The sequence below is a fragment of the Pseudopipra pipra genome, chromosome 3, assembly GCF_036250125.1.
Source record: "Pseudopipra pipra isolate bDixPip1 chromosome 3, bDixPip1.hap1, whole genome shotgun sequence".
Lineage (NCBI taxonomy): Eukaryota > Metazoa > Chordata > Aves > Passeriformes > Pipridae > Pseudopipra > Pseudopipra pipra.
This window is the reverse complement of record NC_087551.1, coordinates 105437680-105450735: the sequence shown is the minus strand read 5'-3', so window position 1 is coordinate 105450735 and position 13056 is coordinate 105437680. Positions and strand designations below refer to the sequence as shown.

Here is a 13056-nt window from a genome sequence, read left to right as displayed (position 1 = left end):
TCTTTTCCAGATAATCTAATTCTGTTGGGTTTTATTTAAAAAAGTATATTATTTGATGAGATGGAAGATAGTTTATTAGCTTTTTGTAGAAGAATATCTTCCTCTTTAAAAATTACTGGACACTTGCTTGTTCAACATCAACGTTTTTACAGTTGATTTCTGTTAATGGTCCTATGCAACTGTTAGATTTATGTATTTGCTTCTCCTCATTCCTTTCTTGGATTTTGGTTTTTGTGTTTTCTGTGCTTTCTGACCACTACTATGGATTAATTGCTGTTTTTTCACTTGGTATTGATTTTCATTGCTACCTTGATTTAACAATTGTTTGATTGTGAAGAAGACTCAGCAGTACAAAGTTTCATTTACGTATTTTTCCCAGGTTTTGCAATATTTGTCTCTGTGAATCAGAAAGTATGTATGATGATAATTCCTTAGGAATGGTCTAGTTTTCTAAATAACAACAACAATCCACTTACTCTTCCTGTATTCCTTTGTATACTGTATGTACATATTCTGTCATGGATCCTGAAGGAAGTTTCCTTATTCTTTTCATTTTTTTCATCACAACTCCCTAATAAAGTCCTTTATAATTATGAAATTCCACTTTTATTTTGGAGTTTGATTTAGTGGTCTCCTACAAGATTGGTCAGTCTCTTCTTTTAGGCTTTCATGACAATTACATTGAGCTGTTCATGTTCATATTAGAATTTTAGAGTACTTCATGTCATATTGTACCCTGATAGTAAAATTAAAATCTGGTACAGTAATTTACAAATGTATGTTTCCTTTTATTATTCCTCACTTTAATATATTTTGACAGCAAGATGAAGCTGAAGAAAATAAGGCTAAGATGGAATCTGTAAAAGAAGACATGCAACTACAAAGCAGAAAAATGGAAGAACTGAAAAATATTCTCCTGGAAGCTGAAAAAAAATTAAAAGAAGTGAAAGAAAAAATTCATGAAGTAGAAGTTGTTGCTGGTCCAGTTAAGGTAATAATAATTTCATATTGTATTTTTTAATTTGCTCCATTTGTGTGGCAAGGAGAATCAGGTTAAGGAGAGGTGAGGCAGGAGAAAAGATCATACTGCTTCCTCATACACTTAAGGTCTGCCTATAAAATGGAAATGGAGCATTCCATCTAGAGCATGTTGAGAAATAATCTTGGCAATATTTTGAAGGTGATGTTGGTTGTTAAGTGTAGTTGCTGTAGTGTTTTATGTTCAAAGAGAGTTCATTTCCAGGTATCTTTAGCCATGGAGTGAAAAGGAAGGAAAAATAGTTTCCTTGGCTTTCCTTTTTTGTGCATCATATTTGCTGGTTTGGCTTGTTTCTTTCTAGGAAGCCTTGGCTAAGAATGTTCATAACTGTTTATTTCTTGAAATAGCATTTGAAGTTCTGTATGAAGTGGTTGTTATTCTCTGAAGTTGCATAATCCCAGAAGGTACCAGTACCTAGTTTTAATTATTCAAGACTACAGAAGGCACCTGTAAAAGGCAGAGAAATACCAAGACTGAAGACAAATATCAGAGTGGTGACATGGAAAATGTGATATTGGCAAGAACTAATGGTTTGAAAATGGAAAACAGAAGTAAGAGTCCATCACATTTACAGTATTGTAAACTTGTAGAAGGATGGAATGAGGAAAAATGTAGAAGGATGACTATCCTAATTTCTTATATGTCTCACTTAAACTGTATATTGCTATGTAGTCAGCCCAAATTAAAAAAGTAAGAGCAAACAAAAAGAGGAAGGAAACAGGTCAGGAAAGCAACCAATAAATATGTTCTAATATATCTAATATGGAAATTCTAGAGATATGATCTATTTTAAAAGAACCACTGTGTAAGAAAAGAGAATAGACCTATTCAGAATATGAGAACATTATTATTGATTGTTATTTGGAACACTGAACACAATAGAGGGCAGCTCTAAAATTCCTGAAAGGGTTTTAAATTAGATGTGTTGTTAAGTGTTCTACAGTTGTTTAATAACCTGTAAGTTGTAGCTTTAAGATAGGATTTGAAAAAAGTAAGAGCATCTATTATTGTTGTTGGTGTTTGGTTTTCTTGTTTGTCATTTTGGGGGTTCGGGGTGGGTTTTATTTGTTTTTTTTTATTTGGGTTGGGTGTTTTTTCTTTTTGATTGTTAAGCCATCTAGTGGACAGGGACAAGGAAGAAAATTATGCCTTAATTTATGTCACTCTTTGCTTCTCTGGAAAGATATATCACTTCAACAGTATCAACACTTATATAGTATAGAAGTTGCTGGTGAAGGGTCTGGAGCACAGTTCCTGTAAGGAGTGGCTGAGGGAACTGGGATTGTTTAGCCTGGAGAAAAGGAGGCTCAGGAGGACCTTACCACGTTACAGCTACCTGAAAGGAGGTTGTAGCGAGGTGGGGCTCGGTCTCTTCTCACAGATAACAGAGGAAATGGCCTCAAATTGCACAAGGGGAGGTTTAGATTAGATATTAGGAAAAAATTTTCACAGAAGGGGTGGTAAAACAGTGGAACGAACTGCCCAGGCAGGTAGTGGAGTCACCATCCCTGGAAGCATTCAAAAATGTGTGGAAATTGCACAGGAGGACATGGTTTAGTGGTGTTTATGCTGGTGGTGCTGGGTTGATGGTTTGACTTGATGATTTTAAAGGTCTTTTTCAACCTTAACTATTCTATAATTCTATGACTTTATATTACAGGTATAACAGGACACTGAATTTTCACACAGAAATGCAGTTCTGGCTGATGTCTTTACACAGTCATCAGAAATTCTGAGTAGAATGTAGTGTAAAAAATAAATCTATATTTTTGAGTTTTAGGAGAAAGGATGACTTTTTTCAAAGAATAAAACATCACTTCCAGATATGATTCCTAAAATCATTGCATGTATTTAATATGTCCTTGTCAGAATTGAATATAGACTCTCTGAAAAGCTGCTGTTAAAACTCCTGGACTCTAGAAGGAGTAGTCTTACTGAAAGGAAAATCAATTAGACTGTGTTAAAAACAACCTGTGATAAGTCCATAAACATGTGGAGAAATTCTCAGGAATCTTCCCCAAACAGCTCTCATCATGATTTGTTCCAAACAGGATGAATTAAACCAGGCTGAGTCAGAAGTGGAAAGCAGTAAACGCCATTTGCAGCACTATGCAGACAAACAGAAAGAACACTTGGCTTGCATAGAAAAGCTCAAAGAATTGCTGGCTGCCAAAGAAAAGGAACTAGAGGTATGTGTGGGTTTTTTTTTCTTTATTTAAAGTCAGATGGTCATGATCCTTCTAATATTTAATAATAAATCATTCCAGTTGTGTGACATACAGACCATGTTAATACTCAGCTACACTGAGTATTCTCTCAGGTATGTCGTAACCTGACTTTCAAAATCAAGTAAAAGTAATTTTGTGTAAGTGAATTGAGGCCTCTTTTTTCTGGCAGGACACGATTTCTGTCTTGACAGATAAGCTAGGGATTATCCATCTAGTACTATTTCTTCTGTTTTTTGCAATGAGAAGATAAAAATGACTTAACCTTAAAATTTGCATTTTAAGTTAAATTGAATAATGCTGTTCTGTTTTCTTGGATGCTATGTTTTTCATTGTACAGACCCCATATCTGATCTTTTGAAGGCTTAGCTAAGCTTTATTAACTAACTTGGAAACGACATCCACAAAGCCTTTTGGAAGACTATTTAATTATGGTGATTTCCATTCCTTATTTATCTGTATTAGCTAAATAACTGTGATATTATCAAAAATCTCAGATGGATACAGTTCTTGGCACTGAAATAACTATCTACCTATAAATATCATTAATAAAATTGTTAACTGGGTTTTCTGTGATGAAAACACAAAGAACAGCACAAAAACATTGTCTTGCTTGGAGACCGTGTTTTTCCATAGCCTAAAATATTCGTTGCGAGGACTAAACAGATTTTTTAAAAAATGTATCAATTAGCTGAGCTTCAAACATTACTTTAGGAAAAAACGGCACAGGCCAGGCAAATCTACTCGGAGCGCATCCAGGTCAGCAGGACTGTTAAGAGCCTTGATGCAGAAATGAATCGCTTCAGAGAGAAGATAAAATCAGAAACTAGTCTCCATGGAAACAGAGAAGAAATAATACAGTAAGTCATCTTAACTGTGTAAAGTTGTTCAGGTAAGATGGAAAAGAGAGGGGAAGGAAGAGTTTTCTTAGAGACTCACTGTGCATTTATGTGTGTTTTTAGTACTTAAGCTGTGTGTGGAGGTATGGAAATGTGTTGTACTGATTCGCAGTCAACCAGTACTGAACAGATTTAGGAGTCCGGAAAATCCCTCCAGTGATTTTAAACAGCATCTGTACTATATATATGACATTACCAGTAATTAGGTACCCTCTTAGTGTTCAGAAGTATCCCAGTTATGACTACACAAACATAACTCACCATTGTTCTCTGATGTATTGAGTGTTAAGCATACTTCTAGTTTGAGTAACTAATGCACAAGTTAGAAAGTTACTTGATGTTTTGAATACAGTGTCTTGCAAGGGAGAACTCCCCCCAGATATTCTTGAGCATGGGGAACCCAATCATTCGTTCTCCTTGATGCCAGAGTTTATTTTCAAAAGAATTAAAAATAGAAATAAGATTTAGTTTTTGACCATTTTTTATTTGTTAACAGTGTCTTATTTGACAATCAAATGCTTTTAGATTTAACATAAATTCTTACAAAAGAGTTTTCATTTGAATATTTTATCAAAATGATTTTCAGCATATGCAACAATAGCTTAGTTTTAATGTAATGCATGCTAACTAAACTTTCTGTTAATCAAAACAGGCAATTTCATGATGCAAAGGAAAGATATGAGGATGCAAGCAGTAAAGTAAAGAATTTAAAGAAATTTTTTAGGGTGCTGGAAAGAATCATGGCAGAGAGGGTCAAAGCGTATCAGCAATTCCTACGGTGAGTTAATTTTACTGTAATTTCAGGTTTCAGATAAACTGACATCTAAGTATGTTCCCATATTCCAGGGTGAAAATTACAGACCAGACCAGTGAGAATACACTGTCTTTAGGCCAGTGTTCACAACAATCTTTTTAACCTAAGCTTGCTCCCAGTTTCAGTCCTATCATTCCTGACAGTTTAGAGGAAGCCTGGACTGACAGCTGCAGAAGCAGTGTGATAGTGGAGGCTTATTTTGCTTCACACCAAAGACCTCGACTGTGCTGACTTCATCCAAGGCAGCTATGTCTGAGTGCTGATTTTGGTCAGTAGAATATCATCAACGTTCTAGAATTGAAATAATCTGGACTGTCACTCATTTTTATTGAATATAATTACTGGTGCTGAGCTCACATAATTTCATTGTGGACCAAGCACTTTTCCTCTGCCATATGCTGAAAAAATTTGGAGATCTCTATTCAGATTCTATAATTAGACAGCTTCTTCTCCATACCAGGAGTGCACCTCTTCTTTCTTGCTTCAGTTCCTTAGTATCCTATATGTATCCATGAAGATTTTGTGGTGGCCTTCCTTTAAAAGGATTGATGGTCTCTTTTCCAATGCAGCACTTCATCATCTCTCATTCCCTTCAGCAGAAATTAGGGATATCTTTGTTCGCTCTGCATTTTTGTACTTTTTGATCTGGATTTGGGGGAGGTGCCAGTATGATCCTGACAAATAGTGATGATGAGGAGAATCCCAACCTTTGCAGGTGGAAGTACGGAGATAGTAGTGGGCAAGATTTACTTGCAGAATCTGATACTTGCCTTATGGTGCCCGCATATGTCAAATTGAATCTTAGTCCTGGTGCCCAAGGTTGAACATGAATCCCACCTTACAATGTGTTAAAGAACCATAGTTCTTTTTTGGAGGAACTGTCATGTGTTGTCTATTGGGCTAGAATATGCTAGAATTGAGGAGGTGGGCAGAGAAATTAATACACAACTCTCTTTAATTCCCAGAATCTACCAAAGGCCATGTAAATTCCTTACTGTGCAGTCCTAGTACTGCATAGGGAAGCAGTGGAATGTGGTAATTGTCTGTTGAAGTTCTGGAAAAATGGTGTAAAAAGTTTCTGGTCTATTAAAACAAATTCTAGAAAATACAAAAATGTACATCTGGATTTCTTTCCTCCTTGCTTTGTGTCAGTGATTCTCTGCAGATGTTAAGGATTGAATGTCACCCACTTAAGAGCATAATTGATTTGGGGAAAGTGTTATTAATGGAGCAGGCCTTAATACTTAATGATGTGGGATTGTTGATAAACATCTGTTGTCACTTTTTTATGTATTGTAAAACTTGCTGACCTAATGCTTGTTTGCTTGATTTAAGTATCCTTTCTATACGGTGCAAAAGCAGCTTTGAGGGATTATTGCATGTTCGAGGTTGCTCTGGAAAAATACTTTTTGATCACAAGAATGAGACACTTTCCATAACTGTAAGTTATTTTATATAATTTCAATTATCATAATATGTAATTAATTATTACTTTTTTTGATCTCAGGTGCTAGGGCTTGTATTGCAAAGGATAGAATAAATTGTTCTTCTCTCTCCAAACTGTGATACAGTAAACTGTAGAATGTTGTTGAAAACTAGCAAAAATAAAAAACATTGCCATCCTAAATGGGTGGGGTGCTAGATTACAGGAAATAAATTTAGATTGTTGTCTTGTACCAAGGAGAAGAATTCACTACTGAGTCATCTTAGAAAGTCTTTCAAAGTAACTCTTTCCTGTTTCATTGATAGGAAATTCACCATTATTTGTGTGATTGTGTAATGGCTCTAATTGTTATTTAAACAACTTTTAGTGACTTAAAGCTTCAATACTGTGGGGGTTTTTGTGTATCTTTTAACATACATCCCAAAAAGTCATGGGTTTATATACTTTTATTTCTGTGGGAGACTTCAGTTTTAGGATTTAAGGGGAAAAATATGCAGTGACAACTAAATACGTGTTGTTGCAGTCCTAATTAAACAGGTGTAGCACATGTATCTGAAGAATCAAACTCAGTCCATAAAATATCAAATCATTACCTGACTTCATTGGAATAAATATTTTTAATAGCTAATATCTCATGTTTCTGACAATAGATCTATATTTAGTCAAGGAAGGTAAATTGCAAAAAGAAAACAATTCCTCCCCAGAAAAGATCCCACTCCAAAATAATTCTTCTTTTCCTGCTGAACTTGTTAAAGGTAATGCAATTAACAGGACAAGAAAATGCCTAAGTTTTATCTTACAGGAGTGCCACAAGATGTCATCCTAATCAATGGAACCAAAGGGCTGTTCACAATGTTTCATGCATTCCAGTAAAGAAACTCTTCCGCCTTTAAAATTCCACTGTAAATCAATTACCTGATATTCTGTTGTAGCTGGTAACCATTGGATTTTACTGTAATGTAACTACACTAGTTAACATTTATGAACCATTGTTTAACAGCTATCAAAAATAGAGAATTGAATAAGAAAACACTGGCATAGTCATTCAGTCTGTATTTTACTGTGATAGAGGAAGTTGCAGTGATCCTAGAAATGTGTTATTAAATGGTTAGGAGCCATCCCATTCCAGAATGGCAGTTGCAGTGAGTTGCAGAAAATTGTTCTCAGGTGATATGCTCATGTATAATGTATTTGCTGTTAAAGTTATGATTCTGTTAGTAAGTCTCTGTCTCATGTCTAAAAATTGCTTTAATATTTTTATTTCAAGGTTCAGTTTGGAGATGAAGACAAAGCTTCCCTTACTGATTTGAGAGCCTTATCAGGAGGTGAACGTACCTTCTCCACAGTTTGTTACATTCTTTCTCTGTGGAACATCACTGACTCTCCTTTCAGATGCTTGGATGAATTTGATGTCTACATGGTATACTTTAAACTTAAACTACATCTCCTACTACGATTTATATAAATTAGTCAAATAGTTGTATTTTTACTTATATTTGGTTAGATTTAAAACCACCACTGGTAACTGTAAATAATAAAAAGCCCCAAACCAATATCCAAATTCCCCAAACCAAAATTTAGGGATCTTGTTCACTTTATTTAGTGTCTTTTGAAGCTTATTTTGTTTCCGAAGTTGGTGCCCAGAGATATGAGCATTTCTGTTAATGTACATGCTCAAACCTTTGTTCAGCAAAAAAATCATAAATCAGCTGTTACTGTGTTTGTCACAGGTTGCCTCTGCATTTTGCTGTGCCTTTCTGGGCTTGGCATGTGGTTTCTGCCAATTTTGAGATCAATGTGGGTTTTTTTTCAGAGCAAGTATAGCAATTGAGTTCACTGTTGCTACTCAGGAAGTCATTTTATACTTCACTTAGTAGCATCTTTCCAAGATGCTGAGATGCAGAATAATAATAAATACTAAGGTCATCTAAAACTGGTAAATCGTATTTTTGTCCCTGGATAGGACATTAACCAATTTTTAAATTTTTTTTAAATATGTATTTGCTCCTTATTAATATGCAGTGGTATTGTTTTAGAAAATAATTACTTCTATGAAACAAAGAGTTGGAAATGCATTATTTAATTTTGTCTTCATGTCAATCACCTATTTACTGAGAATTACAGACCTAGAGGAGAAAAAAGATAATATACTTCACATATAAAGAATTTTAGAGAGAGATCCCTAGTTTCATGTGGAACAGTTACAGCAGCAAAACTTTGTTAGTCTCTGCTAGAAACAGCTTCCCATTGTGCATCTCTTTCAGTAAAGCCTGATGCATAAAGTTGTGTTCAAAATAGATGATAATAACAGTAATAATCCTAATAAAAACAAGCTCCATAATGTCTTAGGTTTCATGCAGCTCCTAAATCCTTTCAGGTATTATTGAGGCAGAATTTTACCGGAAACATTATTCTACTAAAATACATTTCATCTCAGCATATCAATAAAGTAAGAAGTATTACATGTATATCAAAGCTGATAGAAAAACAGTGAGTAGGAGTATGTGATTATTCTGATAGAAGCTTTCCATTGTCCATGGATACTAAAAAGTACAGTTTAAGAATTTCCCAGACTATAATTTTTAGTTTTTAGAATTTAACCCTAATGTTTCTCCAGCTTAGATGTTATCAGACTTTTCTTTAGCAAACCTTTACTGTATAGGAATTAATTCTGGTAAGTGTTCCTAGAATCATATTTTCTGATGTGTTTACTATGGTCAACATTACTACCTGATAAATCTTTTGTCTTTAGGACATGCTTAACAGAAGAATTGCCATCGATATGATTCTGGAGAGGGCTAATTTTCAGCAGTATCGACAGTTCATTTTGTTCACCCCCCAAAGCATAAGGTAATACCATGGTGTTTTATTTTGTGGTAGAAAAATTACAAGGAATTACAAAGTTCTCTTGCAAGAAGTGTAACTTGAAAAAATTAAATATGAAGAGAAAGATATTTTGCTTTTTGTAGCAGTAGAACATCAACAATTAGGCAGTTCAGTGCTGATAGTTCTCGGAATTTAATATTTTTTTTTACTCTTCTTTACCTAATGTCTGTTAATATGGTAATTCAGTGGGACTTGAATCAGTTTATCTGAAGTAAAACAACTTTTTGAAATGTTTTATTTTGTCAAGCAGGCTTCTTGTTGTTTAGTGCCCTGTATGTCCCTCTCCCCTCCCAAAATTAACAGAAGACATAGCATTTTTTCTATTAATACTACAGTACTTTCAAGGTGTTTGTCACTTGAGTTTATTTTATTTTATGAGTTTTAATATTGCTGATCTAGAGACTCATAACTTACACCATGTTTTGAATTTTTGATCTAGTAGCTCAAAATTGTTCCAAACCTCCATAAGTCCCTGGTAAAGCCATGGCCAGCTCAAGGGAACAGTCACTGTCTAACCCTGTGCAGCTAACTCCTCCCTATGAACCCAATGTAACCAGTGAAGCCTGAAGAGGGTAATTAAGCAGTCTTCGAAATGAAGTTGATTTTTCTTAATTGTCTTCCCTCATTAGAGTATATAAAAATAGGATAGTAGTGTTCTGTTTTTATTTCAGTGGAAATGCTTTTGTGGAGATTTTCTGAAACTAATAAACATACAGGAATTTTTTGTATGGTTACTTTTTAAAAGTTTAATAATTCAAGTGCAGTTTGCTTTTGTTACATTGTTACATGTTGCATGTTCAGCAAATATTAAATTTAACAGAGATATGGAGGCACCTTCAGGAAAAAATAATTTAGGATGATCAGTGTAGAAGCCTATGTAAATGGATGTTTAGTAGCTTTGCTCATTCTTAGTGATTGCATGTGAGTGATTGCACGTGTATATAGTGCCTATAAGGATCTGTAAGGCAAATACAAATGGTATTCCATCACTGTTTTGTTTGGAGGTTTTTTGTAAAAGTACCTTTTCTCTAATTAAGGTTAGTCTAATTGTTAGAAATCACATGATGGAAATCAGTCCTTGTCTTTACCTCAAGCTTTTAGTGAAGTCTGGGTCCAATATCAGTTCAGTGAAGCCTGAATTTTACCCCGTGTTGCTTTCTTTTTAAGATGGTCAAATTAAAAAGATGGAGTTATTTTAAGGAAAATATGTAATGGAAAGAATCAAATGGAAATATTAAATTTGTGGGGAAGAAACACTGTTTAAATGATGCATACTTTATTTTTAGATCTCTGCCTAAGAGTCCTCATATTCGAATTCTCTGCTTGCAAGACCCCGAAAGAGGCCAAAGACAATTGAATTTCCAAAATAGGACAGACTGTGATGAAGATCAATAAGTATCTCTCTGTGAATATGGCATACTATTGAGCACAAATGTGGAATAATATATATAAAGTTATTGCTTCCTGATGCTGAAGAAGGGGATGTTTTGTTAGACACTCTCAGGAAGATGTTTCTGTATTGTTATTATTAATTTTTAAAGAATTTACTTTGTGTGTGCACAGACCAAGAATAGATAGAGTTTGTATGATAAGAAAATTTTCAATGTTCAGTTGATATTTTTAGCTACCAACTAATAAAATTTTTTTATCAGTTGTTCTGTTTTTTCTTCTGGAAAATTTGAAATATATTTTGTATAACTATTAAGTAATATTTTAATAAACATGAACTGATGAACTGCTACATGTGGTAATGTTTTAATGTCTCCACACATTTAAAATTAGCATTAAGTTAAAAATACTGGTTTCTTCCTAGCTCTGCTTTATTTCTTAAACATGTGCTAATTAATACATGCAGTAAAACATGTTTCATTGATTTTCCATTGGAACCACAGCAACTGAACAGGAGAAACTATTAGTACTTATACTTTTATAATTAGAGAAGGGAAAAATTTGTTTGCAGTATATTCTCCGAGTGTGGAAACAAGTGCTTTTATTTCTTTTCCTAAAGAGTTTGAGTTTCTTTGGACGTGAGCTTACAAAACTGTAATGGGTTTGTTACCCTCCCTGGAAGGGAAAAGGCACTAGATAGATGACCTGATTCATATTGTGCCAATAAGCTATTCCATACCATGTTACGTCAGCTCTGATATAGAAGACATGAGACATTCTCTTCCAGGTAGCTGCACAGAATAGTCAGGCTGTTTCTTCGGAGGAGGAGAGTGTTCTCGTGGGGAAGTTGTTAGTTCCTCTCTGGGTGTATAGTGCTTATAGTTTTTTTCCTCTCTGTGTAAATATTAAACCGCCTTTCTTAGCAAGGTCGGTTTCGCAGTTTTTTTCCTTTTCTGTCTTTCCTCCTCCCCTCTCCTCCAGGGGGAGGCTGGGCACAGGCCTGGTGGATACCTGGCATTCAGCCAAGGTAAACAATAACAATTCTGGTGCCCCCGGGAAGACTTCCAAGAAAGGTTGTTTGTATAAACACTGCCTTGCTTATCTTTTTGTTTTCGCTAACTTGGGGACATACTAATATAAAACATGGCCTTACACCCAGATTTAGTATTTATACTTGTACTTTTACTAATAGTCTTTCTGGGATGTGGAACTTACCCTTTGAAAGACCTCCAGGGGGACGGATACAACTTACTTTCCCTTTTTAGTTTTGACATAGATGGCTTTGCAATGAAAGTACCAATGATCTTTACTAACTCTTACTTGAGTTGTCTGGCCATGGGACTGCTTATAACCAACACTATGAGAACATTATGGGGATTGGGGACTGTAGTATTGTCTTTGTTGCCTTGTTGCAGGACAAAACAACCTTCGAGAGTGAATTTACTGGGATGTGCCTTAACGGGCCCAGTTCCTGGGTGGCAGGGCATGTGGATGAATTTAGGCGGGTTCTTAGGGTGTTTAACACCCCCCATTGCCTGGGACTTCACATCAGAACAAGTATTCAACCCCAACAAACTGACACGTTGTTTAATGGAAGGATGCCTTGCCTACCCCGATCAAAACCAGCAACTTCTTGCCCAGCAACTTCTTCTCTCCAAGAGAAGAAGGGGAGGCAGGACAAATAGCTGGTGATTCACTAGAGGAAGCAGAAGCGGTTCCACATTAGAGAAGCAGAGAGTAAATCAGACAGGAGAGTGAAGTTACCCAGTCCCTGAGCCCATCAGAACTTTGGGAATTGCGGAGAGATTACAGCCACCAGCCTCGTGGACGAATTCTTACCTGGCTGCTCCGCTGCTGGGATAACGGGGCTAGTAGTCACATGTTAGAAGGTCATGAGGTTCAACAAGGCCAAGTGCCGGGTCCTGCACTTTGGCCACAACAACCTCCTGCAGCGCTACAGGCTGGGGACACAGTGGCAGAAAGGCAGCCAGGCAGAAAGGGACCTGGGAGTTTGGATTGACAGGAGGCTGAACATGAGCCAGCAGTGTGCCCAATTTAGTGTCATTGGCAAACCTAATTAGTATTCCTTTGAGTCCTGTGTCCAAGGTGTTAATGAGGATGTTGAAGAGAACTGGGCTGAGGATGGAGCCCTTGGGAACCCCACTAGTGACAGGTCACCAGTCTGATGTCACCCCATTCACTTTAACTCTTTGTGCCCAACCCATGAGCCAGTTGTTCATAGGTTGGGTGACATGGCCTTCTGCCTTGCCTGCTTGACTTCCAACATTTGGGAATTGCTACTCCTGTGCCCTTGGGAGGTCATGTTTAAAAAGTGACCAGCACTGATGGGTCCCAGCACC

General features: G+C 36.0%; 1 protein-coding gene across 2 annotated transcripts in view; it reads left to right on the top strand.

The window, feature by feature from the left end:
- The window catches only part of SMC6 (structural maintenance of chromosomes 6), a 39481-nt gene extending 28436 nt beyond the window's left edge, over window positions 1-11045 (top strand). For both annotated transcript variants that reach the window (XM_064650571.1, XM_064650572.1), the window contains exons 21-28: window positions 821-991; window positions 3091-3228; window positions 3979-4124; window positions 4816-4941; window positions 6313-6418; window positions 7689-7841; window positions 9174-9271; window positions 10594-11045. In XM_064650571.1, coding sequence (XP_064506641.1) covers window positions 821-991; window positions 3091-3228; window positions 3979-4124; window positions 4816-4941; window positions 6313-6418; window positions 7689-7841; window positions 9174-9271; window positions 10594-10702 — 1047 coding nt within the window. In that variant the 3' untranslated portion in view covers window positions 10703-11045. The remainder of the gene's footprint in view (window positions 1-820; window positions 992-3090; window positions 3229-3978; window positions 4125-4815; window positions 4942-6312; window positions 6419-7688; window positions 7842-9173; window positions 9272-10593) is intronic.
- The last annotated feature ends 2011 nt before the right edge of the window (window positions 11046-13056 follow it).